The following is a 27,898-nucleotide window of genomic DNA, read 5'->3' as shown; positions in this document are numbered from 1 at the left end:
CCCCGGAAATACCCGAATGATACCGGAGAGGAACGAACCTCCCCGAAGATACGCAGGCCCCGCCCCTTCCCCGGCTGCCGGCCACGATCGGGACCACGCCCCTCGCCCGAGTCGTTACGGAAAGAATCGAGGGGCCGCCGGCGCCAATCGGCGCTGCAGGAGAGCGCGGGCGCGCCCCCTCGCGGCTGGCGCGACCGCAGATCTGGCACCGGGCGGGAGCTGGAGGGCACCGGGCACCGGGGCGGTGCGCTGAGAACTGCACTGGGGACGGCGCAGCGCATGGAGCACAGCACTGAACACTGCACCGAGCTTCGGGTCCTAGGTCATCGCACTGGCCCCTGCACTGGGCATCAGGACTGCACCGAGCATGGGGCACTGCAGAGGGTACCACATTAGACAATGGGTGCTTTGAACACCAGGTACTGCATTAGGCAGTGGGTGCTGCACTGAGCACCACACAGGGTAGAGAGCACTGCAGTGGTCACTGCATAGAGAACAGGGCACTGCAGTGGGCAGTGGGTACTGCAGACACTGGGCACTGCACCAGGTACTGCATTGGGCACCCACAATCCAGGCCCGGGATGGAGCCAGGCTCAGTGCCCTGGGCAGAGTCACGTTTCCCTGGCCATTCCAGCACCACCAGCGCCCATTTACCCCCTCACCATCACCCACCCCACGGGCACTCCCTGCCCAGCCACGCTCCGGTGCTGGCAGTGCCGAATCACATCCCAGCTGCAGACACCACGATGCGGCTCATGGCAACGAACAAATTTAATACAACATAAAACTTCCTGAGGGTGGGAAGGGGGCCGTGCACTGGGCAGGAAGATGCAGGCCCCTCAGCTTTGACATTTCTCGCTCCAAAACCCTTTTTCCCACCATATCCACGCCGCTGGTACACAGCCAAACCCCCTTCCCACAGCACTGGTGGGCAGGGGGTGCCCAGTGTGTTCCCCCAAACCCTGCTGCCTTCCCGAGACCGTAACACAGACAACAGAGGAGGAAACAAAGGAAATGTGGAGCAGCTCTGGCTGCTGGGGCTTGGGGTGAAACAGCACTGGGCTAACGGCAGAAGCAGGGCACGGAGCCTGGCCCAAACCACACACGCACAGAATAACCCAACACAGCCAAACAAACCCAACTGGCTGCTTTCAGGGGTAGGAACTATGCCCGTCGGTGGCAGCACGGTGGTGCCCTGCGGTTGGCAAATTGGGGTCAGTCTTCTCAGCACTGGCAGGGCGCTGGGGGGAGGCTGGTTACATGCATCAGCAAATGGAAACGTTTAGGTCATAGAAAACGTTAGAAATGAGGGGGGAAGCCAGGCCGAGCCGCAGGCCGTTGGTAAAAAACAACAGAGGGGAGGCAGAGGGGGGCTGAAGTGTCCAAATTCCAACCGAGGCTGTGGGTTGGGGTCAGGCTTTAAAGAAAAGCTCCAAGTTGGCATTTTGTGGGTGTCAGTGCACCAAACACCATGGCAGGTGGGGACACAAAATGCTGAGAGCAAAAGTATCCCTAAAAATCCTGTTAAGGTCCCTGCTGGGCAGGGGGGGCTTTGCTTTTCCCACCTGGAAGGGCCAATGGAGCCAGGAGGCTCTCCATAGAAGAATGAAACCCTCTGCACCCACCATGGCCTCCTAAAGTGACCCACGACCAGCAGTCAGATGGTGAATGCAGCCAACATCTCCCCCGTGCATCCCAGCTTGGGCAGCTAGCATTTGGGGGTGGGGGGTTTGAGGTTTTTTCCATGTTATTCATATAATTCCCCCCCCAACAGAGGTTCCTCGGGAGCTCTGGGGTCGTTTTAGTTAAAACTGGAGCTAACAAGAAGGGAAAAGTGAGTGGGTCTTTGAGAGCTTAGAGAATGGGGGAGACGCAGGGAAAAGCCTGGGACTGCCCCCTCCCAGGCCAGGCGGGAGCCTGCGCCGCTCCTGCAGCGTCTGCTCAGCTTATAAAAAGTAATAAATTAATTCAGGAATATTTGCATCGAGTCCTCTCTGTACACAAAGGTTGGGGCCCTGCCGGGGAGTCGCCGCCGCCGGAACAGCTCCCGCGTCTCTAGAAAAATAGGAGAATCTTCTGGGGAGTACAAAAACCCTGCGGGGGAGGCGCAGTGCCGGGGCGCAGCCAGCCCAACGTCCAGAACGGCTCCGGGGATGTTCCTCTCACGGATATGCCACGCGGGGTGGGGTTTGGGGAGGTGCTGGGATGCCGCGGGGAGCCTGGACCAGCCTCAGGGGCTGGCGTGGGGCTCAGGTGTGCCCGGCTCCACTCCAGGTGCTGCCCCGGGGTGCTGGGAGCTGAGCGCCCACCAGCTCCTGGCCCCATGCTGCTGGCACCCGCAGTGGTTGCTGGTGGCTACTTGCCCTTTCCCCACAGTCCCGGTGCTGCCGGGAGCCACGGTCCCGCTGCTTGCCCGCAGAGATGCTGCCGCTCGCCTGCTCGGCCTTGCCGACGGGGTAGGAGCCCTGGCATTCCCACTCGGCCACTGCCGGCTCCTGCTCGTCGCTCTCGGAGCCCTGCACCGCAATCTGTGGGACCTGGCCGGGCTTTGGCCAGGGCTCTGTGGAGCCACTCTGGAGAGCTGAGCCCTGCCCGGCCTCGCTCTTGCTGCCGTCCTCGCCGCCCTGCGCCGGCTCTGGCTCATCGAAACTCACTTCCTGAACCGCTTCTTGCTTCTTGAAGGAGTCTCGGCGCTCCGAGAGGTTCAAGCGCCGCATGACGACCACCTCCTGGTCCCGGTCGTGCCTCTCCCCAAGCCGGCAGCTGGAGGGGTGGTAACCGTGCTCCCCCGGGTAGACCAGCGCCTCGCCCTCCCCGGTGGCCTCCCCATCCATCCCAGGCATCTCCAGCCCCAGCTTGCGGCCGCTGGCGCCGCTTTTCTTCTCGGCCAGGATGCTGACGATCTTCTCGGCCGACTGGACACGCTTGAGCAGCGGCGAGCGGGGGCAGTCAGCGCTGCGGGGCCGGGAGCTCTGCCGCACGATGGTGGGGGGGGGACAGGGTCTTGCCCTGGAAGGTGTGGGGGGCTTTGGGGTACCCGGGGAGTGGGGAGGGGGAGCGCTGGGGAGAAGGTGGGCGCTGGGCAGAGGAAGGGGTGCAGGCAAGGGGGGAGGGGGGGATGCTGCTGGTGGATTTACGACGTCCCACTTTGTAGCGTTGCCCACCCAGCTTGGGTGCCAGGCCATGCAGGGAGCTGGGGCGCACGTGGCCAGCGGGCGACGTTGGGGTGCTGGAGGAGGGTGAGGTGCTCTGTGGGGACACAGCATCTGCCACACGAAGAGAGAGATCACGATGAGGGACAGAGGGACACATGACACCCCCACCTGGAGCCAATCCCCCCCTGCTTGCCCGTGGGTACCTGGGGGCAGGTCGGGAGCGGGGCTGCGGCAGGGCGTGGGGGGACCTGGGGACAGGCTGTGTGTGGGGGACTCCGGGAGGCTCTCACTGGAGGACAGTGAGTGGTGGAGACCAGAGGAGAAGCTGCGGCTGGTGTGCAGCACCGAGGACTGCTTGGAGATCTTCTTGAAAAGGGATTTTCTCCTGGAGGGGGACACAAAGGTGGCAGGGAAAGGAATAGTCTCAGCTTCTCCTGAAAGCTGGCGAGCCCTGAGGCTGCTGACCTGGCTCTGGCAGGACCAGACCCTGCTGGACCTCCCAGGATGGCAAAGCTGAAGCACAGCCCTGCCCCAGTATGGCACCTTGGGTTCTACCCACCTATCCTGGCCGTCCCTTTTCCTGCTCTTCTTGCTCCTCCGTGCCATCCTCGTCTTGGAGCTGTTCTTCCGAGCAGGGCCAATTTTGATGGAGGTGTTCTCCAGGGCCGTGGTCCTCAGGGCCACTTTATTCCCACTCTGAGGGATGCAAAATGAATGGCTGCAGTGTGCCAGATCCAAGCACCAGATCTGAACCTGGCGATGCCAGGGAGCTGCTGGATGGATGCACCAGCACTGCGTGAGCAGAGCTCTGCTGGCCACCTACCTTCAGCAGCAGCTCCACCACATCCCGGTGCACCAAGCCCAGCACCGATTCACCGTTCACATGTGTGATGAGATCTCCTGCTCTCAGCCCTGCCTCCTGTGCTGGGCTCCCTTCTTCCACGCTCTGCAAGGGGAAACCCAAGGGTTTGCTTGGATAAAGGACTAAACTTCCCCCCGGGGTTTTCCCACTGGCACTCATGGTGCCCAGCACTGCAGAGGGAGCCCAGCCACGCACCCAGACCATGTGGTGGACGGTGTAGACGTCGCTGTCACCCATGTAGACGCGGATGGCTCGCAGTGTGAAGCCGAACTTCTTGCCCGAGCTGTGGATGATAATTGGGGGGCGCAGGCTGGCGATGGCCAGGGAGGAGTCTCGGCTTGGGGATGAGTCCCGGGAGGAGGGGTTGGATGAGAGAGAGTGGGGGGAGATGGGGCTCATCAGGGCACCACCACCAAAGTCATCTGCAAGCAGGACAAAACCAGCTCAGCCTGGGAAAGCTGCAGGAGGCTGCCCCCCGACAGGATAAGTCCTGCAGCACACAACAGACCTGAGGTGATGATGAGGGACAGGGCGGAGACGGAGGCGGATTTGGGGACGCGGCTGCCCAGTGCAGCTCTCTGCCTGTCGGGCAGATCCTTCTGGCAGCTCAGCCGCCGGCTCCCACTTGGCTCCAGGCCCTGGGGAGTGGAGTTCTTGGTGCCGGTGCTGTTGCTCCGCAGCCGGATGCGGTTCAGGCTGGCGAGATCGGCTGTGCAGAGGGGAGGAGGAAGAGTTTGGGGACATGAAGAAGCCACCCTGTGCCATATGCAGCCCGGGAGCAGCCTGTCCTGGCACCCACAGCACCCTGCCCTGGCACCTATAGCCTACGCACCAGATAACCCTGATGACTTCACCGCACTGCTGGTCCCCACCTCAGGGTCTCCCAGCACAAACTTGGGTCTCTCTGGCTTGGAGGATGCCACACAAGGGCTCTCATCCTCTGAGGAGAAGGCAAACTTGGGCATGGTGTCCAGGCTGTAGGTGCTGGGCAGTGCGGCAGGGCTGTGGCTTCGCTCGTGCCGGGAGCTGTAGGGTGTGGAGCTGCAGGATGTCCAGGAGCGGAGCCTGCCCGGGGAGAGCAGAAGGGCTCAGGACAACCACAGATGGGCTCAGAGGATGGCACTGAGCTGCTGCAGCATCCCTGGATGCATTCTACTGATGTCTCGGCAAACCCTCAGTGCCACCACAAGCCCTTGGAGTCCCCACAAGCCCTCGGTGCACCCCCAGCCTGGCACCCCGCTCTCAGCACACACCGGGGCTCTGGACCCGCCAGCCGGCTCCTGTCCTCATCTCCTGAGTGCCTGTCCCACCGCTCCTCTTTGTCGTCGCAGTGGCTCCGGTCGGAGGAGGAGAGGCTGAGGTTGGAGTTGACTGCCAGGAACTCAGAGCTGCTGTACACCTGGGGAGGAGGAGATGGAGCAGAACTTCGGGAATTCAGCCAGGACAGAGAAGCTTGGCATGGCCACCCTAGCCCCTCCGTCACAGCAGGGCTGCAGCACCTTGCTGAAGCGATGGGAGCAGGAGGAGAACTGCCCAATCTCCACCGAGGACTCCTCGTCGTTGGTCTCCTCATCCTCCGAGTCCAAGTGGCGATACCGCTCGGAGCGAGCTGCAGGCAAGGGACAGAGTAGGCAGGGCTGTCACTCAGCTCCGGCAGCCCCTGGTCTGCCTGCCCCGGGGCTCTGGTGCCATCAGCACCCATGGGCAGCTGTTGCCCTCTCCCAAATCTCTGGGGAGTTTTGGGATGAGAAAGTGAGGGTTTGGGTAAAGCTGAGCAGCCTGGAAACAGGACTGCCTCTGTTTGGTGGCTGTGCAGGGACCAAGGGCACCCCAGAACGGGAGAAGGGCTGGGGAGGGACGGGGAGCAGGGTGGCCTCACTGTCGAAGTAGCTGGTGTCGTCCTCTGACTCCAGCTGGGGGATGAACTCTGCCTTCTGACGCAGCAGCCCGTTCCAGTCCAGGTGCAGGAAGAAGGAGTGGTGCTTCACCTCGTGGGCACCTCCTGCCGGGCACACAGACCTGCGTCAGGGGCTCAGGGTGCTGCTGCTGCCATCCTCAACAGCAGGCTCTGTCCTCCACACAGAGCACATCACAGAATCACTGATCCCAGGCTGCTTTGGGTTGAAGGGAGCTTTAAGCTCCTCCAGTCCAACCCCCAGCAGCCAGCAGGGACAACTCTAACCACAGCAGGTTGCTCAGAGCCCCAGACAACCTGACCTGCAATGGTGCCACAGATGGGCATCTCTCTCTGGGCAACCTGGGCCAGGCTCTCACCACCTTCAGTGTAAGAATTTCTTTCTTCTCTCCAGTCTGAATTTCCCTCTCAGTTTCAAACCATCCCCCCCTATGCTGTCACAACAGACAGACCCTGCTCAAAAGTCTGTCCTCAGCTTTCTTTAAGTCGTGAAAGGCCTCCAGAAGGTCTCCCTGGAGCCTTCTCTTCTCCAGGCTGAACATCCCCAACTCCCCCAGCCTGGCCTCCCAGCAGAGGGCTTCCAGACCTCCCAGCATTGCTGTTGCCTCCTCTGGCCCCACTGCAACAGGTCCCTGCCTGCGCTGAGGGCTCAGAGATGGACCAGCACTGCAGGGGGGGCTCAGCAAAGCAGAGCTGAGCCGAGGGCACAATCGCCCCAAATGGCTTAACCCAGGATGGACCTGGGCCCTGTGCTGCCTTCCCAGGAGGAACTCCAAGCAGAGGACCTCCTCTGAGCATCCTCGCGCAGCAGGACACACTCCGGTTTCAGCAAACGCCTTGACATGAGCTGTGGTGCCAGGCAGCCCCGTGGGCACTGCCACGTACCGGTACCCAGGCGCTCGAGGGGGCACTGCCGCAGCAGACGCATGATCAGGTCCTGGGCATCCGCGGGAAGAGCCTCGTCCCCTTCCGGCCACATAATCTCATCTGCAAGGGAAAAGGAGAGGAGCTGGCTGGGAAGGGGGGGGCTGGGAAGGGGTCGGCTGGGAAGGGGTCGGCTGGGAAGGGGGGGGGCTGGGAAGGGGGGGGCTGGGAAGGGCCTGGCTGGGAAGGGGGGGGGCTGGGAAGGGCCTGGCTGGGAAGGGGGTGGCTGGGAGTTTGCACACAGTGGGGGCTGTGATGATGCAAGCTCACAGAAGTCACATCTGGGCAAGAGGAGCCGAAAGCCCTCCCAGGCTGGCAGTCAAGCTTGAGGAGCCCCTTGGCCTCTCAGCCAAGCATGACAGGAAGGGAGGAAGTTCTCTGCACGTTAAGGATGAGCTATGGCTGCTGGGGAGGGCAGACCCTGGAGCAAAGCTGCCAGCAGCACTCACCGCTGATCACCTGCCCGAAGAGCTCCTCAGGGGTGTCTCCAAAGAAGGGGACGCAGCCCACCAGGAACTCGTAGAGGATGATGCCCATGGCCCACCAGTCCACAGGCTTCCCATAGCCCTGGATCAGGATGACTTCTGGGGCAATGTACTCTGGAGTGCCACACACCTGCGTGGGAAGCAGCAGCTGACACCTCTGCAGTGACCTCTGCAACAAGCCCCAAGGCTGCCCTGGTCCCTGCTGATGGCAAACTGGCCAAGCAAAGCAGGGCCTCCTACCTGCTTGTCCATGAACTCCCGAGTGTCCTTCTCCATATGCCCCTCATAGAGGTTTGTGGTCATGTTCATCAGGCCAATCTTTGACAGACCAAAGTCTGTCAGCTTGATGTGTCCCATGGAGGTGATGAGCAAGCTGCAAGAGGACAGACACCCAGGATGCTGCTGTTTGCTTCTGGGGAGACCCCAGCCAGACCCCAGGATCTCTGCTCCTGGTGGACTGGCAATGGACCTGGTCTTTGGGCACCAAACGCCCTGACCTCATCCTGGCTTGTCTTCGAGCAGTTCCTTTCCCTTCCCCATCCAGACCCAAGCCCACCCCTGCTCAGACCTGGCCCCCGTCCTCACTTGTCAGGTTTGAGGTCCCTGTGCACGATGCCGTAGTTGTGGAGGTACTCGAGCGCCAGCACGGTCTCAGCAAAGTACATCTTGGCCATGTCCACTGGAAGTGGCCCCATGTTCTTCAGCAATGTGGCACAGTCCCCCCCTGTGGGGACAGAGATTCTCTTGGCACAGGGGCTCAGACAAGGCAGGAGGACAGTGGGCAGGGCCACGCTGCCTCTCCTGCCAAGCAAGCTCCCAGCCAGACCTTCCTCGGAGCAGTGTGGACCCCTGGGCATGGGGCATAAACCCTCTCCTAACTGACTGTGGCCACCACCAGCATCAGGGTGAGGCTCAGGCTCACCAGAGCATATCCTCATTCTGCCTCTGCTCCCTGGAGCAAAGCAGGACAGAAGATGCCCAAGGGTGGTGTACCTGATGCTCAGACACTTGTCTCCCTCCTCAGCGCACCATCCAGCCCCGGCGCCCCTCCTCACCTTCCACGTACTCCATCACCATGCAGAGGTGTCGCTTCGTCTCGAAGGAGCAGAACATGCTGACCACGAAGGGGTTCTCTGCAAAGGTGAGGATGTCCCTCTCCACAAACACCTGCTGGATCTGGTTCCTCAGGATGAGGTTCTGCTTGTTGATTTTCTTCAGGGCGAAGCGCTGCCGTGTCTCCCGGTGCCTCACCAGGTACACAGCCCTAGGGGACAGCTGGACCTCAAACCTGTCCCTCCGCCAGGGCCAGCCCTGCAGCACTGCAAGGCCCAGACAGGGACAACTGTGGAGATGTTTTCAGATGGAGACAAGTGCTAAGAAGTCCCCAGCTCACCCATAAGCCCCATTGCTGATAAGCTTGATGGTCTCAAAGTCCCCTTCACAGGGCTTCCTCCGAGGAGCTGTGGCCAAAGGCTGGCTCTGAGAAAACACAGAAGGCTTTTGGTCTTTCTCACACTCTGGTTCTCTGAGTGTGGGCAGGAATTCACCAAGCACTGTCAGGCATCACCTCCGAGTGCTCCTGCCAGAGGACAACCCTCCCTGAGCCCTCTCCAGCCCCAACCCCCAAACCACAAGGCCAAGATGCTCTGCATATCAAGAACCCACTCTGAGCTCTGTCCACTCAAGAAGCCAGCTGAGGGACTGAGACTTTACACTTGAAGGAGTCACCCCTGGGGACAGCCCCAGTCACCCTCTGCCAGCCTAAGAGAGCAGGGAAGCTGCCAAGAGCCTGGGTGGGGGTGAGGCAGGACGGAGCTGCGGGCAGCAGGTGGGACCATGCTCACCTCGCAGGCATCATCGTTCTCTGGCGTGATGGTGTTCCCACTGTCAAAGTGATCCAGCTGGACCATTTCTGCAGAAGACAGGGATGGGTTTTACCTGCTTCATCCTCAGGCCCCACCAGAACCACCCCCAGCAGCCACTTGCCCTCCAGGCTGGGAGATCCTGTGGGGATTTAGCCAGGGGCTGGGCTCGAGCTGTTGCATGGAGAAATTGAGGTCACAGGGCTCAGAGGTTCAGCAGCAGGGTGACCATTTATATAATTCTCTTTTTTCCATAGTCATTCCTGTGTTCCTGGGGGATTATGGAGCCCCCCCAGCCCCATGGCTTCCTATGGATTAAACGTTCTTGAGCTTAATCTGCTTTGCTGAACATGTTGGGAGCAATAATGAGGGACGTGGGGCTAGCCAGGAGACTTGGACACTATCCTGGTCCTGCTGGAACCCACTCCATGGCACCAGCTCAGCCCTGCTGGTCCCCCACCACCTCCCAGTGCTCATTTATGTGGCCAAACTGGAAGCCCACATCCCACTGCAGACCTCAGGGCCACCAACCCAAGTGGTTCCCTACCCTCTAGTGGGTCCTTGACGAGCCCCAGCTGGCTGATGATGTACCGAGGAATGTCAGTCTTTATCCCCTGGCCAACCTTGGCGTGGCCTTCTGCAGCTTCCAGGAGATGGTAAAACTCCTCTGGGTCAAACTCCTGGATGGGGAAAACCAAAAGCAGCTGAGGAGGAAGAGTTTGCAATGTTCAACCTTTCCTCTAAGCCTTGCAGGTGATAGTGGTAGTTGGGGACAGGTTCTGCAGGTGTCCAGGAGAAAGCCAAAAGCTCTGCTGCTGTTTCCACCCTTGTTCCTCATCCCTCCCCATCTAAGGGGTGGAGAAAACAAACACAAAGCCCTGTGAGCTCCTTCTTCCAGCTTCAGGGACCACAGCACAGAGCCAAGTGCTTTAGAAATCCATCCCAACAGCGGAGAGTGGAGGAGAAAGCTTGCTAAGGTCACTGGGAAGGTCCAGCAGCTCCTGAGAAATGGTTTGGATGCTAGGAAGAGTTTAGGTCCTTGCTGCAGCCTGGGCAGGGCAAGGAGCAGCAGTGACCAGGCAAGGTGGCCAGAAGCTGCTGTGTCTTTCATGGTCAAGGCTTTGCCTCTCCTCTGGGCAGGCGCAGAGCACAGAAGACAGAGACCCCAGGAGCTGCTGTGTCTTACCAGGCACTCCAGCAGGCGAGCAGGACGGGAGATGATGATCAGCAGCTTCCGCACCAGCTGATCAATGAACTTCACCTCCTCGCTCTCAGAACGCTCCTGAGCCTGCCAGGGGTGACAGAAGCCAGGTGTCCATCAGGGGCTCCCTGAGGCAGCTCCAGGCAGGGGCCTGCCCCATACTCACATCTCGAAGCATCTTCTCGAGTTTCTCCTGCAGCTCCATGAAGTAGCGAGAGGTGATGAGAGCTCCCTGGGACTTGGCCAGGCAGTCACGAGCCAGCTCGATGATCTGGTGGTGGATGAAGCCCAGCACCCCATCTGCAAGGGGCAGGGTGCTGCTTGGAGAGAAGTTTGTGATGGTGTCCTGCAGACGCTCTTCCATTTGGGCTGTAGCCTGCGAGGCAGAGTGGATGGTGGTGCCCAGGAACATGTGCCCCAACATGCTGGGTTTGGCCAGCCCAGATCTCATGCTGCCGCTTTCTGAATTAGGTTTGGCCAGCCAGGACCTCATGCTACCAGCTCCCACAGCTCCAATATCCACATGCACATCCTGGCCCCGCAATCCAGTAGGCTGGAAAAGCTCCACCTAAGTCTCCAGAGCCATCTGCCTGCATGTGTGCTGATGCAGACCCACAGAGCTCTGCCTCCACAGTTCATCACAGTATCACAGTATCACAGTATCACCCAGGTTGGAAAGGACCTCGAGGATCATCGAGTCCAACCTGACACCGCAGACCCCATGACTAGACCATGGCACCAAGTGCCACGTCCAATCTCCCCTTGAACGCCTCCAGGGTCGATGACTCAACCACCTCCCTGGGTAACCCATTCCAATGCCGAATGACTCGCTCGGTGAAGAACTTCCTCCTCACCTCGAGTCTGAACCTCCCCTGGCGCAGCTTGAGACTGTGTCCCCTTGTTCTGGTGCTGGTTGCCTGGGAGAAGAGGCCAACTCCCTCCTGGCTACAACCACCCTTCAGGTAGTTGTAGAGGGCAATAAGGTCACCCCTGAGCCTCCTCTTCTCCAGGCTAAACAATCCCAGCTCCCTCAGCCTCTCCTCATAGGGCTTGTGTTCAAGGCCTCTCACCAGCCTTGTTGCCCTTCTCTGGACACGCTCAAGTGTCTCAATGTCCTTCTTAAACTGAGGAGCCCAGAACTGGACACAGTACTCAAGGTGCGGCCTAACCAGAGCAGAGTACAGGGGCACTATGACCTCCCTGCTCCTGCTGGCCACACTATTCCTAATGCAGGCCAGGATGCTATTGGCCCTCCTGGCCACCTGAGCACACTGCTGGCTCATATTCAGGTGGCTGTCGATCAGCACCCCCAGGTCCCTCTCTGTCTGGGAGCTCTCCAGCCACTCCGACCCCAGCCTATAGCTCTGCATGGGATTGCCATAGCCAAAGTGCAGCACTCGGCACTTGGACTTGTTGAAAGCCATCCCATTGGACTCTGCCCATCTTTCCAGTCGGTCGAGGTCCCTCTGCAGAGCCTTTCTACCCTCTAATTGACTAACATCTGCCCCTAACTTTGTGTCATCTGCAAACTTGCTGATGACTGACTCTACCCCTTCATCCAGATCATCAACGAATATGTTGAAGAGGACAGGGCCCAGCACTGATCCCTGGGGGACACCACTGGTGACTGGCCTCCAGCTGGCTGTGGCACCATTCACCACCACTCTCTGGGCTCAGCCTCCAGCCAGTTCCTAACCCAGCACAGAGTGTAGTGGTCCAAGCCAGGGGCTGACAGCTTAGTCAGCAGTTTGCTGTGGGGGACGGTGTCAAAGGCCTTGCTGAAGTCTAGGTAGACCACATCCACAGGCCTCCCCACATCCACCAGGCGGGTCACCTGATCATAGAAAGAGATCAGGTTGGAGAGGCAGGATCTGCCCTTCCTGAATCCATGTTGGCTGGACCTGAGCCCTTGGCCATCCTTCAGGTGCGCAGTTATTGCTGCCAGGATAATCTGCTCCATCACTTTCCCTGGCACTGAGGTCAGGCTGACTGGCCTGTAGTTTCCAGGTTCCTCCATCCGACCCTTCTTGTGGATGGGGACCACGTTGGCCAGTTTCCAGTCATCTGGGACCTCACCAGTGAGCCAGGACTGGAGGAAAATGATGGAGAGTGGCCTAGCCAGCACATCCGCCAGCTCTCTCAGCACCCTAGGATGGATCCCATCTGGTCCCATGGACTTGTGGATATCCAAGTGGCTCAGCAGGTCCCGAACTAACTCCTCATGGATTTCCAGGGTATTACTCTGCTCCCCGACCCCAACGCCCAGCTCCGGAGACCACTCGTCCTGAACTCCTGCCTTGCTGTTAAACATTGAGGTAAAGAAGGTGTTCAGGACCTCAGCTTTATCCTCATCCTCAGTAACTGTGTTCCCCTCCAGGTCCACTAGGGAGTTCAGGTTCTTCCTGCCCTTCTTCTTATTGTTAATATATTTATAAAAATGCTTTTTATTATCTTTGACTGAGGTGGCCAGCTTCAGTTCCAGCTGATCACACCTCCAGTGTCCTCAACACCCCCTGGTATCTACTCATGCATTCTGTGTTCCAGCACAGAGAAGAGGCTGTTCTGGAGAAGGTACAATCAGGATGCTCACCCCACCCAGTGCCAGCAGTTACCTTGGGGAACCTCTCCTTGTAGACGTGGTTCATCATCACCACCTCATTGTCAAACGTTCCACTCGTCCGGCCGGGGCTGCAGAGGGAGGAACCAGCTGCCTTATGGGCTCCAAGCCACCGACATCCATGGCTGGGATGTCTCTGCTGCCTCTGGAGAACATTTGTCCCCTCCTCCTAACTCTGGATCCCAAACAGTTAATGCTCATTTGAGCAGAGCCCTCAGCCCTGGGCCAGCACTTCCAGGAGCATCTCTCCCACAAGGGAAGCCCCCAAGGAACTTGAGGTCCTGGGACATAATCCAGGGAAGACTAACCTCCTGCAGACCCAGGCCTCCAAATGCAAGCCCTTTGGAAGTCCAGAGGGTGGTGGATCAGTCAGCTTGGCTTTGCAGAGAGAGCTCATCCACTCCTTCCTCTGCATCCCACAGCTCTCCCCATTGCAGCTCATCAGCAAAAAACCACCACCAGGACCGTCCCTGAACAAGGCTCCTCTCTTACCCTCATCCAGCACTGTCTCTCCCAGGCCCCTGCCTGGTGATTCTGTTACACAAAGCAAGTCTCAGAAGCAGTAACTCATTAACCACTAAATAATTAAATAATGGTGATTAAAACCAGACCCAAGCTGCTTGTGGTCAGCCCCAGCGCAGCCTTTGCTTGCCCACTGCAGAGTTGGCATCTCCTTGGTGAAAACCTCCCCACCTACAAACCCCTGCAGATAATTAATCTGATTTTAATGAAACTTCAGCTAGCAAAATGCAGGCTACAGCTCTGCCTCCTTGGAAAGGGGGTCAGGGGCTTTTTCAGTGGGAAAAGAGGATTTACACAGAGCCCCAGCATAGAGGGGTGGGAAGGGAACTCTGGAGCTCACCCAGTCCAATCCCCTGCTCTAGCAGGGCACCCACAGCAGCTTGCCCAGGAGCACAATGGCCAGGGAGGGTTGGAAGCTCTGCAGAGGAGGAGACTCCACAACCTCTCTGGGCAGCCTGCTCCAGGCCTCCAGCACCCTCCCAGGAAGGAGAAGCTCACAGCCCCATGGTTCCAGGGATGAGGCTTCTACAGCCTCAAGCCATAGCTCCTTCTCTTCCCTACAAGAGAAAAAGCCTTACACCTTTGGGGTGAGCCTAGCAGGACCAGCACATCCCAGGGGCAGCTCTGGAGGGCGCAGAGGATGTACTGGACGTGGCAGCACTGGGTGCACCATGCTGGCAGCATCATGGGCACCCCTGGCAGCGGGGCTGTACCTGAGGCTGCGGGAGCGCGGGCGCAGGCAGGGCGAGTGCCGACCCTCCTCGTCCGTGACGCTCTCCGAGCTGCGGAAGTGCTTAGAAAGGAAGTGCAGCTCGTCGGGGGTGGGCTGGTACGGCAGCTGGTGCAGGCGCTCCTGGGAGGACGAAGATGACTGGAAGAAAGACAGATGTGGGGGCTTCAGGAGATGGATCCTTGCTTCCAGGCAGTGGGGTGGAAGCCCACAGCCCCGCAAGGAAAATATTCTTTGGGGGCTGGGAATGTGGATGGGCAGCAGGCTCTGTGCCAAACAACATAGCATATGGATGGTGAGGCCAGGCAGGGGCCGTCTGTCCTGCCTGGTCCCACCCCAGACCCCTCCAGTTCTCCCACTAAATCCAGCCCCAACGAGTCCCATCCCTGCTGCTTTCAGCATCCCAAGTGGCTCCTGCCTGGCCATTGCCCTACAAGACTGGGGTGTGTGCCCAGGGGCACTGTAACACCCAGGGATGCTGGAAGCCATCATCACTCTTGGGAAGCAGGACACAACTGAACCTCATGGTCCTCAGGGAACAGAGAAGCTGCTGCCCAGGACCCACTGCCACAGGGCTAGGGAGACATTAAATCAAAACCAAGGGTTTTGGGGTTTTCCCTCCTGCTGCCACGAGAAATCAAACGTTACCCATACCGTGGAGCTGGGGGTGTTGGTCCCATAGCCAGAGGAGGGTAACGAAGCCAGTGACCACCTTCTGCCATCAGCCCTGTGGGCACAAAGCTCCTGGTCACAGAGGCAACAAACCAGCAGCCCAATGCAAATCAGCAACTTCAGCACCAGCTGTCAGGGAAGGGTGTAGGTTTGCTCTGAATAGGGAACCCTGCAACCTCTTTTCAGACTGGGCTGAAATCAGCTGAAGGAAGAGAGGTCTGCAGGGTAGGGGAGGCTGTTCTGCATCCCCAACCTGCAGGCATCCATGGGAACAGTGGGCCAGGTCTCTGTGAAAGAACAGTGCTGGGGCTTGGTTGGGTGGTGAATCTGTTTCAGATGGAAAAAAACCCAAACTATGAAAATCTGAGTTTTAATTGGAGCCAAATGCAGCCTGCTGAGCCTTTGTTTGACGGGAACTGGGGATGCCTAAAGCCCCATCCGAGACGACAGGCGCCGCGGAGCAGAGCCCTGCAATAAACAGGAAGGCAACCGCTCGGCCGCCGGAGAATGCTTCCTTCTGGAGAGGCTTCCTAATGGATGTGGCAATGTTCACATCAGGACAAGGCCCTTCACCTCCTGCTGCCGTTTCCCGTGAGGGTCAAGGACATGGGAGCTGGCAGGGTGCCGGATCCACCACCGGCACCGCCGTGTCCTGGCTGCTGGCAGGCTTGCACCCCCCGGCTCCACAGCTTGGCTTTTGCTGTTACAGCCTGAACCCCCTGGGAGCCTCCAGCCTTTTTCCATGTGCCAATCGATGGGTTCAAATCAGCCACCCACCCCCGTGTGGGTAATTAATTAATTAGTTAAACAGGATTCTGGCATGGGCTGGGGAGGGGATGCAGCAAGATCTGCCTCTGCAGCAGCCCAGCCCAGCATCCATCCCCAGACATCTGCCAAGCATCTGCTGGGAGCGCTCAGAGCAGGGCTGAGCTGGGGGCTGGGGCTGGTGATGGCAATGAGGCTGTTTCTGCTCCTGGAGCTGCCAGGAGCCTGCTCCTAGGGCAAAATGCAACCCCATGAACACTGCAGGCTTGGGGCAGAGTGGCTGAAAAGGTGTCTGGCAGTAGGGGACCTGGGGGTGCTGAGTGACAAGCAGCTGAAGACGAGCCAGCAGTGCCCAGGTGGCACACAAAAGAACAAGCCCCCATGCAGAGTAGGCATCTCCCTGGGATGCAAGCCCCAGCCCATCGCTGGTACTCACCTGTCAGTCCGAGGAGCATGGCTGGAGGGGTGGGAGGCACCAATGGGAGCAGAGCAAACAACACCAGACCCCAAATCAGGGAGGAAAAAAAAGCACAAAAGATTAAACCAAACCACTGGAGTCTAACAGAATTGTCCCAGGTGGTGACTTGCAAACACTGGGGGCTGGAAATGGGCTGGCGGGGTTGGAGCTCACCTGCGAGCAAAGGGGAAGTTGAGGGAGGTGCTGGCAGAGAAGTTGCGTGGACTGTCCAAGGGGCTGCTCCCTGCTGTGGGGTAAGGGGGAAGAGTCACCCTGATACCCTTCCCAGCATGGTGCCCAGGGTGCCAGGGGCAGCTCCTTCAGAGGAAAGGAGACAAAATCACTTCCCAAGCTACTCCCTCCTGGGAAAGAGCAGCCCCTGCTGCTGGCACAGCGCTGCAGGAGCAGAGGGGTTACCTTCCAAACCTTCAGGGAATTTTGGGAGATGCTCAGCCTGTGCCCTGGCACACTCCTTACCTGTTGGCACGGAGAGCGGGGAGAGAGGCCGCGAGAGGGTCGGAGAGGGGGTGCCCACCACTAAGCTCTTCCTATTGCTGCTTCGGCAACTGGGGAAGAGAAAGAAGTTATCAATTTGGGGAAGCAAAGGATGGGCAGGGCTGGGCAGGCTGGGGCACAGAGAGGGCTGCTCCTGTGTGATGCCCTGTGCCAGGGCACACGGCATGATTATGGATCCAATGATTATGGATCTCCTGTCAGGGGCAGGATCCAGCCCTGGTTCAACGTTTCCAGCAAGGGCCCAACCTCAGGCTTATTTTTAACGAGGAACCCTCTGGTCCAGGTCCCACTTCTGGTTTTGGTTGGCTGGAGGGACAGAGGCAGGCAGTGGGCCCAGGGCAGGAATAGGAAAAGGGAAGTAAAAGGAGGAAGTGATGGAAATGCCAAGCAGCTCCAGGCCACAACCTGCTCCATGGTGTGGAAATGTCCCCAGTTCCTCTAAGCCTCCTGCGCTGGGCAGCCCCTGTGCCACAGCAGGGAGGACAGCTGGTCCCCCGGCCCCATGTCACTACATGCCACTGCCCAGCTGTCCCTGAGCCCCGTGGAGAAACCCTTCTGTCACCAAGCCTACAGCATCTCCATCCCCTCTGCTCTGCCCAGCCATGCCTGGCACCAGTGCAATGCTCTGGCAGAGACCTGGCTTGGTCGTGCCCCTGCAGGCAGCAGGAGGCAGAGCCAGGAGGGATGCCCCAGCAGCCAGTAAAAGCAGCACCGTGTGTAGGTCTGCACTGATGGCACCAGCACCCTGCAATGCCAAACACTCCACAACTCCCATCCCAGTGCCACACTCCAGCATCCCAGAGCTCCTCTGGAACACCCCAGAGGCCATGCCTGCAAGTGCCAAGTCTCCATATCTCTATCTCCACACCACCATCTCCATGTCACCACAGAATGGTAGGGCTTGGAAGGGACCTCTGGAGATCATAGAGTTCCCTTCCATCCCTTCTCCATTCCCAAGCCCAAGGCTGCCACGGTCCAGCCTCAAAAGCCTTCCTGCCTGCAGTGCTGCTGCAGCCCACTCCTGTTTGCAGCCCATTTCAACCCCCCGTGGGACCCAGCAGGCTCATTAACTGCTGTCAGCCTGCCAAGGGGGAACTGCAGATATCCACAGCACTGAGCAGAAGGTCAAGCCTGAGGACAGCCTTCCCCTTCCTCCATCTGCCCTTCCTCAGGCTGCAAAGGCAGCACTGAACTTCATCAGGCTGGGAACAGGAACTCATGGATGCCAGGAATCAAAGGGCATCGTTGGACATCACATCACAGCCAGAATCAGCCCTAAAAACAGCAAGGATGGACCCAGGCTCTGCAGGAGTGGTCACTGCCCCACACACAGCACCAGAGCTGAGTTGCAATGCCAGGGGGATGCAGAAACCTTCCCCCACAACCAGTCAGCCCTTCCCAGCCCCGCTTGGCCCCTTCGTTTGATTTTAAGCACCCACAGCTGCAGACGGAGCCCAGCACCCACCCCCTGGTCAGGAGCAAGCCGCAGGCTGTTGCCACGGCAGGCAGGAGGGGAAGCCGAGGCCGCGGTGGCAGCGGCAGCAGCAGCAGCAGCAGCAGCAGCAGCAGCAGCAGCAGCAGCAGCAGCAGCAGCAGCAGCAGCAGCAGCAGGGCTGCAGCGAGCACACAGCTCTGGAGCTGCTCCAGGATTCTGCAATTCACAGCTGCCGTGGGGCCTGGGGTGCCTGTGCCTTGTGCATGGGGTCAGGGGGTACCCCGGGGGCTTGCTGGGTTTGGAAGTGAACAAACCCTCTGAGGAGGCAGTTCCAGTAAGGGTGACACAGAAGGAGGCCAAAGCTTCCTGTTTCTGTGCGCTCCACCCTCAGCACCACAACCATCTTGCGCTGTTCAACCTCCCTTCTCCCACTGCCTCAGCTGCAGCTGGTTCCCATCCTTCCCAGCACACAAACCTCAGGCTAGAAAGGAGCCTTTGGGGTAGAGCTGAGCTGCCAGAGCCTGCAGGCAGGAGCGAGGGCTGCTGCCCTCTCTGCCTCCATCACCAACTGCACGTTTGGTACCAAACATGGAGTGGAAAATCGCCGTCAGCGTCTCCGGCGCTGCTCAGGCTGGGGCTGCTGCAGCCTCACTGTCCAGCACTGATTTCAAAGGATGTGGAAAGTGTGTGACAGCTGCTGTGACTCCAAAGCTGGGAGCAAGAGAATGTGTCATCCACCCTGAGCCTGTCTGCAAGGAGGAACTGGCACCAGCACACAGCCTTGGCACAGCACGGTCAGGATGCCCACAGGAAGGAGATGGAGCAAAACTCATCAACTTCCCACAGGCTGCCTCCCCCTGAGAGCTGTGGGAAGGGCAAGATGCAGCCACACAGCACAACACTGATGTCTCCAGCTTGCAAATGGCTTCACTGGGATCTGGGCAAGTGGTGCTGGGTGGCAAGGAGCCAGCACCAACACCAAGGGTCACACCAAACCACCCACCCACAGGCAGGACCAACACCATGGAGTGCACAGGCAGGGGCTGCAGGATTTGAGCCCTAGAACACCCCAGGGTGGTACAGCAGCATCTGCCAGATGCCAGCAGAGGTGGGCATGAGGTGCAAAGAAGTTGGTTTGGGGCACAGTGGGTGCAGGGTGGTAGGAGCAAGGTGGCTGCCAGGGCAGGGGCAGGCTCAGAGAGCAAGGAGGGGACTCTGCTCCTGGCTGTGTGATTCCCAGCGTGAGCCAGCACTCCTGGCTTCCTTCTTCACAACGTTTTTCCTTCACTTCCCCCCAAAACAGGCTCATGACACAGTATGGAGGCGTGAAGAAGTGCCATGGATCACCACAGGCTGGAAAATTTGTTTTCCTTTGTGTTTAACACCAAAGTTTCTCCATGACATTTCTCCTCCATGACTTGTGACAGACTGAACTCGGGGGATGGAGACTGGGATGGGGGAAGCTGGGGACCAGAGTCTGGATGGTGAAATGCAACACACTGCCGGGCACACACCATGCACAACCCCTCCACATCTTCACAACCCCACTAGGCACTCAGCATGGCTCTGCAGAGCCGCTCCAGCCCCTCACCCCAGCCCAGCCCCAGGCCTGGCACTGTGGATGCTCTGATTAGCCCTCCCTGGAGCACTGAGCAGGACGCTGGGCACCTCCCAAGAGCAAAATCCCAAATCCCTGCAGGGAACTGCAGGGCAGCAGCTTAGAAATGGACTTATTTATTTCTTTGCTCTGCAAGAAAACAACCTAAAGCCTATCCCCCCACACCCTGAGATGCACCCCTGCACCTCCCTTTGCTGCAGGTCCCTATCAGCAAGTAGGGAATGGTACCTGTGCCAGCTGCTGGCAGGCTCTGCTGCGGCGTGCGAGGAGTGAACAGCCCCAGGCAGCATCCACAGAGGACAGCTCTGTGCCACCCGAGCAGCAGACGTCCTGCCCGGTGCCAGCCATCTCAGCATCCCCCCCAGGGGAAATTAGGATCCCTCAAACCTCTTAATCCCACTAAATAACATCATATGCTTCCTGCCCACTGTAAATAGGCCAGGGCAGCTCTCACCGTGGGTTCTAGGAACACCAGCGAGAGAGGAGCAAATCCTCTGCCCCTCATGGGAATTACAAACTCATCATGGGCACAGATGCCTGCCCAGATCATCTCTGCATTACACATCTCTCCCAGGCCCCTTGCCCAGGTTGGAAAACCCCATCCAGTGCCTTTCCTCACTCTCTCGGGGGCCCCATCCCCGTGGTTCCCACAGCCCAGGTGAAGCAGGAGCCTGGCAGGGGCAGGATCGGTGCCGGATGATTCATCTGCCAAGCAACTGCGTCGCTTGGTGCCAGCCCACGGCCACATCCCCAGGGCTTCACAATGGGAATCTCTTCCCTCTGCCTCCGCACTGGCAACACCTTCTGTGGTGAAGGGTTCGTGCCAGGGCCAGCTACAGCAGCCCAGATCTGCTGCTCCATCTTTGGACGGAGGTGCCAGCACTCACACCTGGGAGGGGTGCTCAGAGGGCACTCACAGCACCTTGCCCAGGGCTGGCAGCACTGCCTGTCACCCTCTCTGGAGACACCTTCCTGCATGGCTCAAATCTGGAGCCCCCCCCAGCACTCCATTATGCAGCAGCCCCCCAACACTGCTCCAGCTCTGCTCCCCAAGGATGGGAGACACCTTTGCCCTCTGCTTTGCCCCCTGTAGCCTTGCCTGTGGCTGGCTGCAAGGGACTGGCCTCTTCCCACCTCCCCAGGCACCCTGGGGACCCTCACTCTGGCTCAGGATGTGTCACCACATGGGAAATGTTCATCAGTGCAGTGCCCACCTCGCAGAGAGACTCAGAGGGATGTTTCCCCTCCTCATGCACGCAGGACCTCCCCCTGCAACACACACCCTGCTGCAAAGAGCCCCGAGGCACAGCTCTCCCCGAGGCTGGTGCATAGCACCCCAACATGTGCATTCTCTAATGCCCCAGCACCCTAAACTCTGTGCCCCCCTCCATAGCACTGGACTGCCAACCAGCACACCCCACCCCACCTTGGCGCACTCAGGGCTCTGAGGATGAATCCTCAGGGCACAGCACCCCCAAAAAGAAACATCTTTGGCACACACCTCCCCTCACGCCACACACAGCCCCCCCCGGATCACACAGCTTAGCGTGCACGTCCCCAGTACAGGGACCACCCCTTCCAACCCCCGCGCCCCGGCGCACAGCCCCCCCACTCCACTCACCCCAGCGCACTGCCCCCCATCTACACACCCCTGTGCACAGCCCCCCCAAGCCCCGCGCCCCGGTGCGCGGTCGCTCCCCAGCCCGCCCACGGTACCTCTTGGAGCGCTGGAGCAGGGCGCCGGCGGCTCGCTGGCTCCGGTAACCGGGCAGGGCTCCCCAGTAGCTCGGGTCCGACATCCCCGGGCGGTTCGGACCCAGCTGGGGCCCGGCCGCATCCACCGGCACGGCCTGAGAGACGCTACCGAGGCCGCGCCGGGGCTGGGGCTGGGACCGGGGCTGGGGCCAGGCTCCCGCCGCCGCCTCCCGCTGCCGCCGCCCGCCCCTTCCCGCCCGGCGGCGCCGGGGTTGCCATGGAGACAGGCAGCGCCCGAAAGGGGCCCGGGGTTTCCATGGAGACAGGGGGAGCACCCCCAAAAGGAACGGGGGGATGAGGTTGCCGCAGAAAAGAAGCAGCACTCCGAAACGGGGGCCTGGGGCTACTGCGGGAACAGGGCAGCCCCCCAAAAGGGGTCAGGGTTGCCATAAGGATGGGCATCACCCCAAAATGGAGGCTTGGGGTTACCACAGAGATGGGGCAGCACCCCAAAATGGGGTCAGCGTTACCATGGAGATGCAACATCTGCTGCTGCTACGTTCATGGAGCACAAATCCCCCCTCCAAGTCAGCAGGGGCAGCCCCAAAGCCTGAGGGTCCTTCAGGGGGAGGACCCCTCTAGCAGCACCCTGTTTACAGGACACTGTGCTTGGAGGGCATCTGCCTGGCAGTGCCCCAGCAAATGTCCCACAGCCTCCCTCCCACACTGGATTTCACCAGGCAGATCCCAAACAAAGAGCAGTTGCACCAATCCTCATCCCTGCTGGTGCCAAACCCCCACGTGGCAGCATGCTGGGGCCACAGCCACGCTTGCCAGGTGGCAGCCAGCTGGTGCCACGGCCTGAAATCCTGACACAGGTAGTTTGGGCATGGTGAAAGGGCAGCAGTGAGCCTGGCAGCACCGAGCCTGGCAGCGCTGCGCTTTCCCTCATCTGCCCAGCAACCAGGAGAGAGCAGCACACGGAAACATCAAGAGGTGTTGCCACACTCTTCATCTCCATCCCCATCCTCGCCGTAGTCATCCCCAAAACACAAACCTCGAGGCCTTGGCTAAGTGACCCCCAGGTGCGACAGTCACTGTGGGCAACAGGAGGCCAGAGAGGGCTGGCAGAGGGGGGCAGGGACCCCTGTGTGCAGGCAGAATCCTGCCTCCTGCCTGTCCCTGCCTGCAACAAATGGCTCTGCCTGTTGCTGAGCAGCAGCAGAGCTCCTGCCAGTTCCTTCTCACCCAGTGCCAATCCCAGCAGACAGATGGCATCACCCATGAGTGCCAGGCAGGTGCCATGGGGCACAGAGCCCAGGTGTGACTGCCAGGTGCCAGCACACCCACACTGAACCTTGTCCCCAGGGCAGAGAGCAGCCAGCACACAATGGGGCCCAGCCACCCACTTCTGTGGCATTTGGGGGGGCACCCACCCTTAGAGCAGCCCCTTGCCCCACAGCAGAGCAGAAAAGGTGACAGTGGAGGTTTCCTGGGAGAGACGAAGGCACCACTGCCATTGCCACTCTGCTCCCACCACAGGGCCCTGCCCTGGCTCGATTTCGAGGCGCCCCCCCCCCCCCAAAACAAGGATGCTTGGAGCCTGCACACCAGCGCCTGTGGGGGCATTCCCAGTACGAACCAGCTGCCAGCCCACTGGCACAGCCAGGCCACGTTTGGGGTGTGCAGGGCTGGGGCAAGCCCCTGGCCATGCCACCCCATGTATCCTGCAGAAGGCAGCTCTACTTTTGGGGTCCCCGGACATCCTTGGTTGGGGGGGGGTCTATCTCACTGCCTCCATCTCTATCTCCGCCCCCTTCTTCCACAAAGCTGGTGGCTGTGGTGCCTGAGGGCTTTGGGGGTGTCTTACCTCCAGGGGTGCAGGGTTAGTAAGGGGCTGCAGGGGCTGCAGGGGCTCAGCAGCGTTGGGCTCTGGCTGCTTGGGGACAAGCTGCAAAGAGAGATGTGCCAGGGTGGTGTCACCAGTGGGCCGGTGGGCACCCCAGTGGCACAGACCCCTCAGGCTGGGCTGGGGGGCATCCAGAGGGGGCCAGGGGCCAAAAGGTGAGTGGGGACAGGAGATCAGAGCTGTGGGGCAGAGACAGGGCAGGGAGATGGGAGTGGGGCAGAGCCGAAGCATGAACGTGGGGGACAGCAGGGACGGTGCAGAGTCTAAGACTGAGTCTGGGTCTGCCGGGGCAAGGAGGTCACCCAGGCGAGGGTCTGCGCTGTGGATGAGGGAAAGAGGGCTGGGGACCTGTGCCCCCGGGGTGTGGGCATGGACTGGGATGGGGATGGACTGGGATGGGAGTGCAGCGGGACGGGGATGCCCCCGTGCCCCATCGCCCACCCCCGGGGCCTGTAGCAGCGTTCCCCATCCCCGTTCCGACTCACTCCAAGGTCAGCGAGGGGATCTTCAGCCTGTCCCGCCGCGATTTCATCCCGCCGCTGCCGCCGCCCCGCTCCACTCCCCGCGTCGCCGCCGCCGCCCCGGCTGCCCCTGCTCTGGGCGGCTCCCGCGGGCGGCAGCGGCGGCCCCGGGGCTCCCCGCCTGGCCCGCCGGCCCCGGGCCCGCCCCTGCGGCTCTGCTCGGCACGGCACGGTACGGCACGGCTACTGCCGGTGCACCCGACCCAACGCAGCTCGGTTCAGCGGTAGACCAGATCCGTAACGCGCCCGGGATGTGCTGGGGTGATGCCGCTGCTGAGACACCGCAGCTCCAGCACAGCTCCAGCACAGCCCCAGTATGACGCCAGCACATCCCTAACACAGCCCCAGTACGGCTCCAGTGCATCCCTGTCGCAGCCCCAGTACAGATCCCGTGCTCCTCCAGCGCGCCGCTAATCCACATCCAGTGCAGTCCCAGGATGGCTCCGGTACAGCCCCAGCATTGCCACGAGGTCGCTCCCAGCACAGCTCCTCCATGCCCCAGCACAAGCCCCAGGACTCACCACAGCCCCAGCCCACTGACCCCCCCGAGCTACTTTTCCAACAGCGCCACTGCACCCCAACAGCACACGGCCCCCAGGGGAGCTCTGCAACAGCCTCCTGCCAGTACCACTTAGAGCACCTCAGCACACCCCAGTGCACCCCAATACCCCCAGCACACACAGTCAGGCTCCTCCAGGATCAGAGACCACAGTGATGCCACCACTGGCACCACAAGCCCTGGCACCACGTGACACCTATCCTCGCTGCCCCCTGCAATGCCAGTGCCACGTCCCCGGGCATGTCCCTCCCAGTGCCACCCCAGCCCCGGGTGCCCCAGCGCAGGACTCACGCTCGTCCTCGCCGCGGCAGGCTCAGCTCCTTCTGCAATGAGAAAAGTGAGAAGCAGGGTCAGAGACTGGTGCCAGGCATCGAGAGGTGCCCACTCATGGGACCCCCCACGATCTCCTGCCAGCCACCACCATGTCCCCCAGCACATGGCTGGCACTGCAGGATCAGTTTTGCCTGGCACGCCCCAGCTCTAAGGGTGACAAATCCCCTGCCTGGCTTCAGCACAAGGAGACATCTTCCACAGTCCCCAGGGCTGGTGGCATCGTGGCCAGGCCCAGGAGTGTGGGCACAAGGGTGGTGGAGTGGGAGCAGTACCCAGGTGCCTGGCTGGAGCGTGGCATGGTGGTGGCTGCACCCGGTCCCCCCAGGCCTGGCTGCGGGCAGCAGCTGGCAGTGCTGCACTGTTGGGAATATTTGATCCAAGAGCTGTTTGCTCCAGGTGGTGCAGCAGGGCAAAGGGCACCTGTGTGGGCAGGAACCCTGGCCCACACAAACCTCCCAGTATGGCAGGCACCCACTGGATCTGTCACAACCCCAGTGCCCACCCTGTGCTACCAGACGTGCCACAGAGAGTGGCACAAATCTCAGCAGCCACTGCGAGGGGCATGGTGTGAAAGGGCTGGCGTGTGCCATGGCACACTGCAGGATGCTGGCACACATGGTGGCTAATGCCACATCATCCCCCTGATCTGGTGCTCACTGCCGGTGCCCGCCATGCCCATACCCCTAAGCGGCTTAGACACATTCTTGGCACAGGCAGGGAGGTCCCTGCAGGCAGAGGCTGCTGCCACCCATCTGGATGCACACAGCAGCACCCATTTTACCCCACCCCCCACCCCAGGGTGCCCATGCCCCATCTCACTGCCCACGCCACGCAGCCCCTGCGGAAATCCCGGCGCTGGGGCGTGCTGCCACGCAGTGATGCAGCAGCGTTGCCATGGCAACCGGTGACATCATGCCTGGGCACGCAGGGACTTGGGCAGCCCCAGGGCCCACGGTTCTGTGTCTGCCCTGGGGTGGCGTGGGTGCTGGCAGTGGGCGCCAGGGGTGGGTGTCCCTGTGCACCCAGCAGCACTGGGTGACCCCAGGCCTTTTATGGGGAAGGGGCTGCAGGGTCCCTGCATGCAGCAGGAGACCCCCAGCACCCTCACCCAGCTCTGCTGTCACCCAGATCAGATCCCCACCTGCAACCAGGGCTGTGCCACCAGCCCCTGAGCAGAGACATAGGCAGGGAAGAGTGGCACTGAGGGTTTTCTGGTCAGCCACATGCAGCTGGGACAGAGCCTTGGCCTTGTGCTCATCCTCACCCCATGGCACAGCCCCCCCCCCCCCCCCCCCCCCCCATCCACGGGTGCAAGGGTACAGAGCAGCCCTGTGGCACCCAGCACCCATCGCTGCCAGGGGCTCTCCAGCTGTGTTACATCCACAGGGACATGCATGGGACAGCATCACTGGACCAGGACCCATGGGGTGCCCCACGTGCCCATCCAGCACAGGACATCTCCTGTCAGCAGGTCCTGATGGGAGCTGGGATATGATCAGGAATGCTATTGGGGATGGCATCAGGGGTGGCTTTGAGAATGGGATTGGGGATGGCATTAAGGATGGAGATCGCTGCTCAGCACTTTGGGATTTTCTCCCTGCTGGGAGTCCCTTATCCCTCCTGGCACAGGGATGTGGGCACAGCCGTGGGCACAGCCAGGGCCCCATGGCTCCACTCTCCCCAGGGACTGCCAGCAGCGACACCCACGGCCAAGAGCCCCAAATCCCACGGCCATGGCTCCATCCACCCGGAACCCACGGGGAAGCAGCTCCCACCCAGGGCTGCCTCCTGGACTGAGCGTGTGACGGAGCACAGCTGCCCCGCGGAGCTGCCAGCTCAGATGAAGGCAGCCTGGTGCCATCCTCCAACCGCCCCGACAGCTCCGGCCCGCCCCGGTTAGCGCCGCTGCCTTCTGCCAGCAGGCACAGGGAGGGGGAGGTCACACGGGAAATGGGAGCCAGGGTAGGGGGCTGTGGCTGTCACCCCACGGGTGCTGAGGCTCCTGTGGGCAGTGGGTTGCAGGACACACGGGGAGGGTGGGGGCTCCTTGGCAGGAGCAGGAATGAAAGTGATGGGGGAGAGGGGGTGGCTATTCGGGGGGCAAAGCGGTGCTGGCACAGTGATTTGTCATGGCCTGGGCAGGGGGCACCACGGTGCTGTCGTGGAGCACCCCTTGCACCCTACCCTGCTCTTGGCACTGGGTGCCTGGCTCCGGTCCCACCCATCCCACACTTCACCCTCACCTCTGGCACACAGCACCCCGAGCACACAACTCCTACAAGCAGCACCCACCTCCTGCCTACCCACAGCACCCACCTCCTGCACCCCCCTCTCACCCACAGCACCCACCTCTTGCGCCCCCGCCACCAGGACACCCACCCCTCGCCCTCAGCACCCACCCCTCGCCCACAGCCCCCTGCCCCCGCAGCACCGCCACAGCACCACCTCCCCCCCGGGCTCACCGGGGCTGGGCTGCCCGCGCTGTCGCTCGTACCCCTCTCTCCGTACCCGGTTCTCCGTGCTTACCTGGAGGCCCCGCCGCCGCAGGATGCTGGACTCGTCCATCCCGCCGCGCCCGCCGCCGCCTCCCGCCGCTCCCGGTGCTCCCGGTGCTCCCGCCCCGCCGCCTCCCGCCGCTCCCGGCGCGCCGCCCAGCGGCCCCGCCGCGTCACCACGGGACGTGCATCGACAGCAGTTCGGGGCTGGCACGGCACGGCAAGGGGCTGGCACAGTTTTCCTTGCTTGGTACTGCCTAGCGCAGCAGGGGCTGGCATGGCAGAGCGTGGCAAGGGGCTGGCACCAGGCTGGCGCAGTCTAGCTGGTTCAGCATAGCCCAGCATGTGCCTAGCATGGCACAGCATGAGGCTGGCACAGGGCTGGTGGAGTTTTCCTGGCTTGGTATAGCTCAGTTTATCAGGGGCTGGCACGGCACAGCAAGGGGCTGTCACAGAGCTGGCACAGTCTGCCTGGCTCAGTACAGCCCAACATGACAGTCCCCTATGGCACAGCATGGCACAGGGCTGGAACAGACCAGGCTAGCACAGAAAAGGGATGGCCCAGTCTGCTTGGCTCAATATAGCCCAGCATGGCATGGCCTGGGGCTGGCACAGCAGGGCATAGGGTGGGAACAGCACCCCTGGCTCAG

At 60.8% G+C, this 27,898-nt stretch overlaps 1 protein-coding gene across 1 annotated transcript; it reads right to left on the bottom strand.

Annotated features, from left to right (window-relative positions):
* Positions 1 to 753: 753 nt before the first annotated feature.
* Positions 754 to 27,339, bottom strand: MAST3 (microtubule associated serine/threonine kinase 3). The gene is given in 29 exon segments (XM_068164842.1): positions 754 to 3,009; positions 3,011 to 3,266; positions 3,359 to 3,540; positions 3,715 to 3,851; positions 3,979 to 4,101; positions 4,213 to 4,439; positions 4,526 to 4,726; positions 4,850 to 5,082; positions 5,271 to 5,416; positions 5,517 to 5,626; positions 5,897 to 6,019; positions 6,818 to 6,919; positions 7,306 to 7,471; positions 7,582 to 7,714; positions 7,927 to 8,065; positions 8,397 to 8,605; positions 8,735 to 8,820; positions 9,186 to 9,253; positions 9,751 to 9,883; positions 10,390 to 10,491; positions 10,571 to 10,780; positions 13,017 to 13,092; positions 14,257 to 14,414; positions 14,928 to 15,000; positions 16,147 to 16,167; positions 16,342 to 16,414; positions 16,645 to 16,733; positions 24,712 to 24,743; positions 27,280 to 27,339. Coding segments are annotated over 29 exon segments (4,407 nt in total). The 5' UTR covers positions 27,319 to 27,339; the 3' UTR covers positions 754 to 2,249.
* Between the last annotated feature and the right edge of the window lie 559 nt (positions 27,340 to 27,898).

This window comes from Melanerpes formicivorus, unplaced genomic scaffold, assembly GCF_026170545.1.
Source record: "Melanerpes formicivorus ecotype bairdi unplaced genomic scaffold, bMelFor1.0.p_v2 SCAF_83, whole genome shotgun sequence".
Classification (NCBI taxonomy): Eukaryota; Metazoa; Chordata; class Aves; order Piciformes; family Picidae; genus Melanerpes; species Melanerpes formicivorus.
Note: the sequence above shows the minus strand (reverse complement) of the source record. Positions and strands in the feature narration are given on the sequence as shown.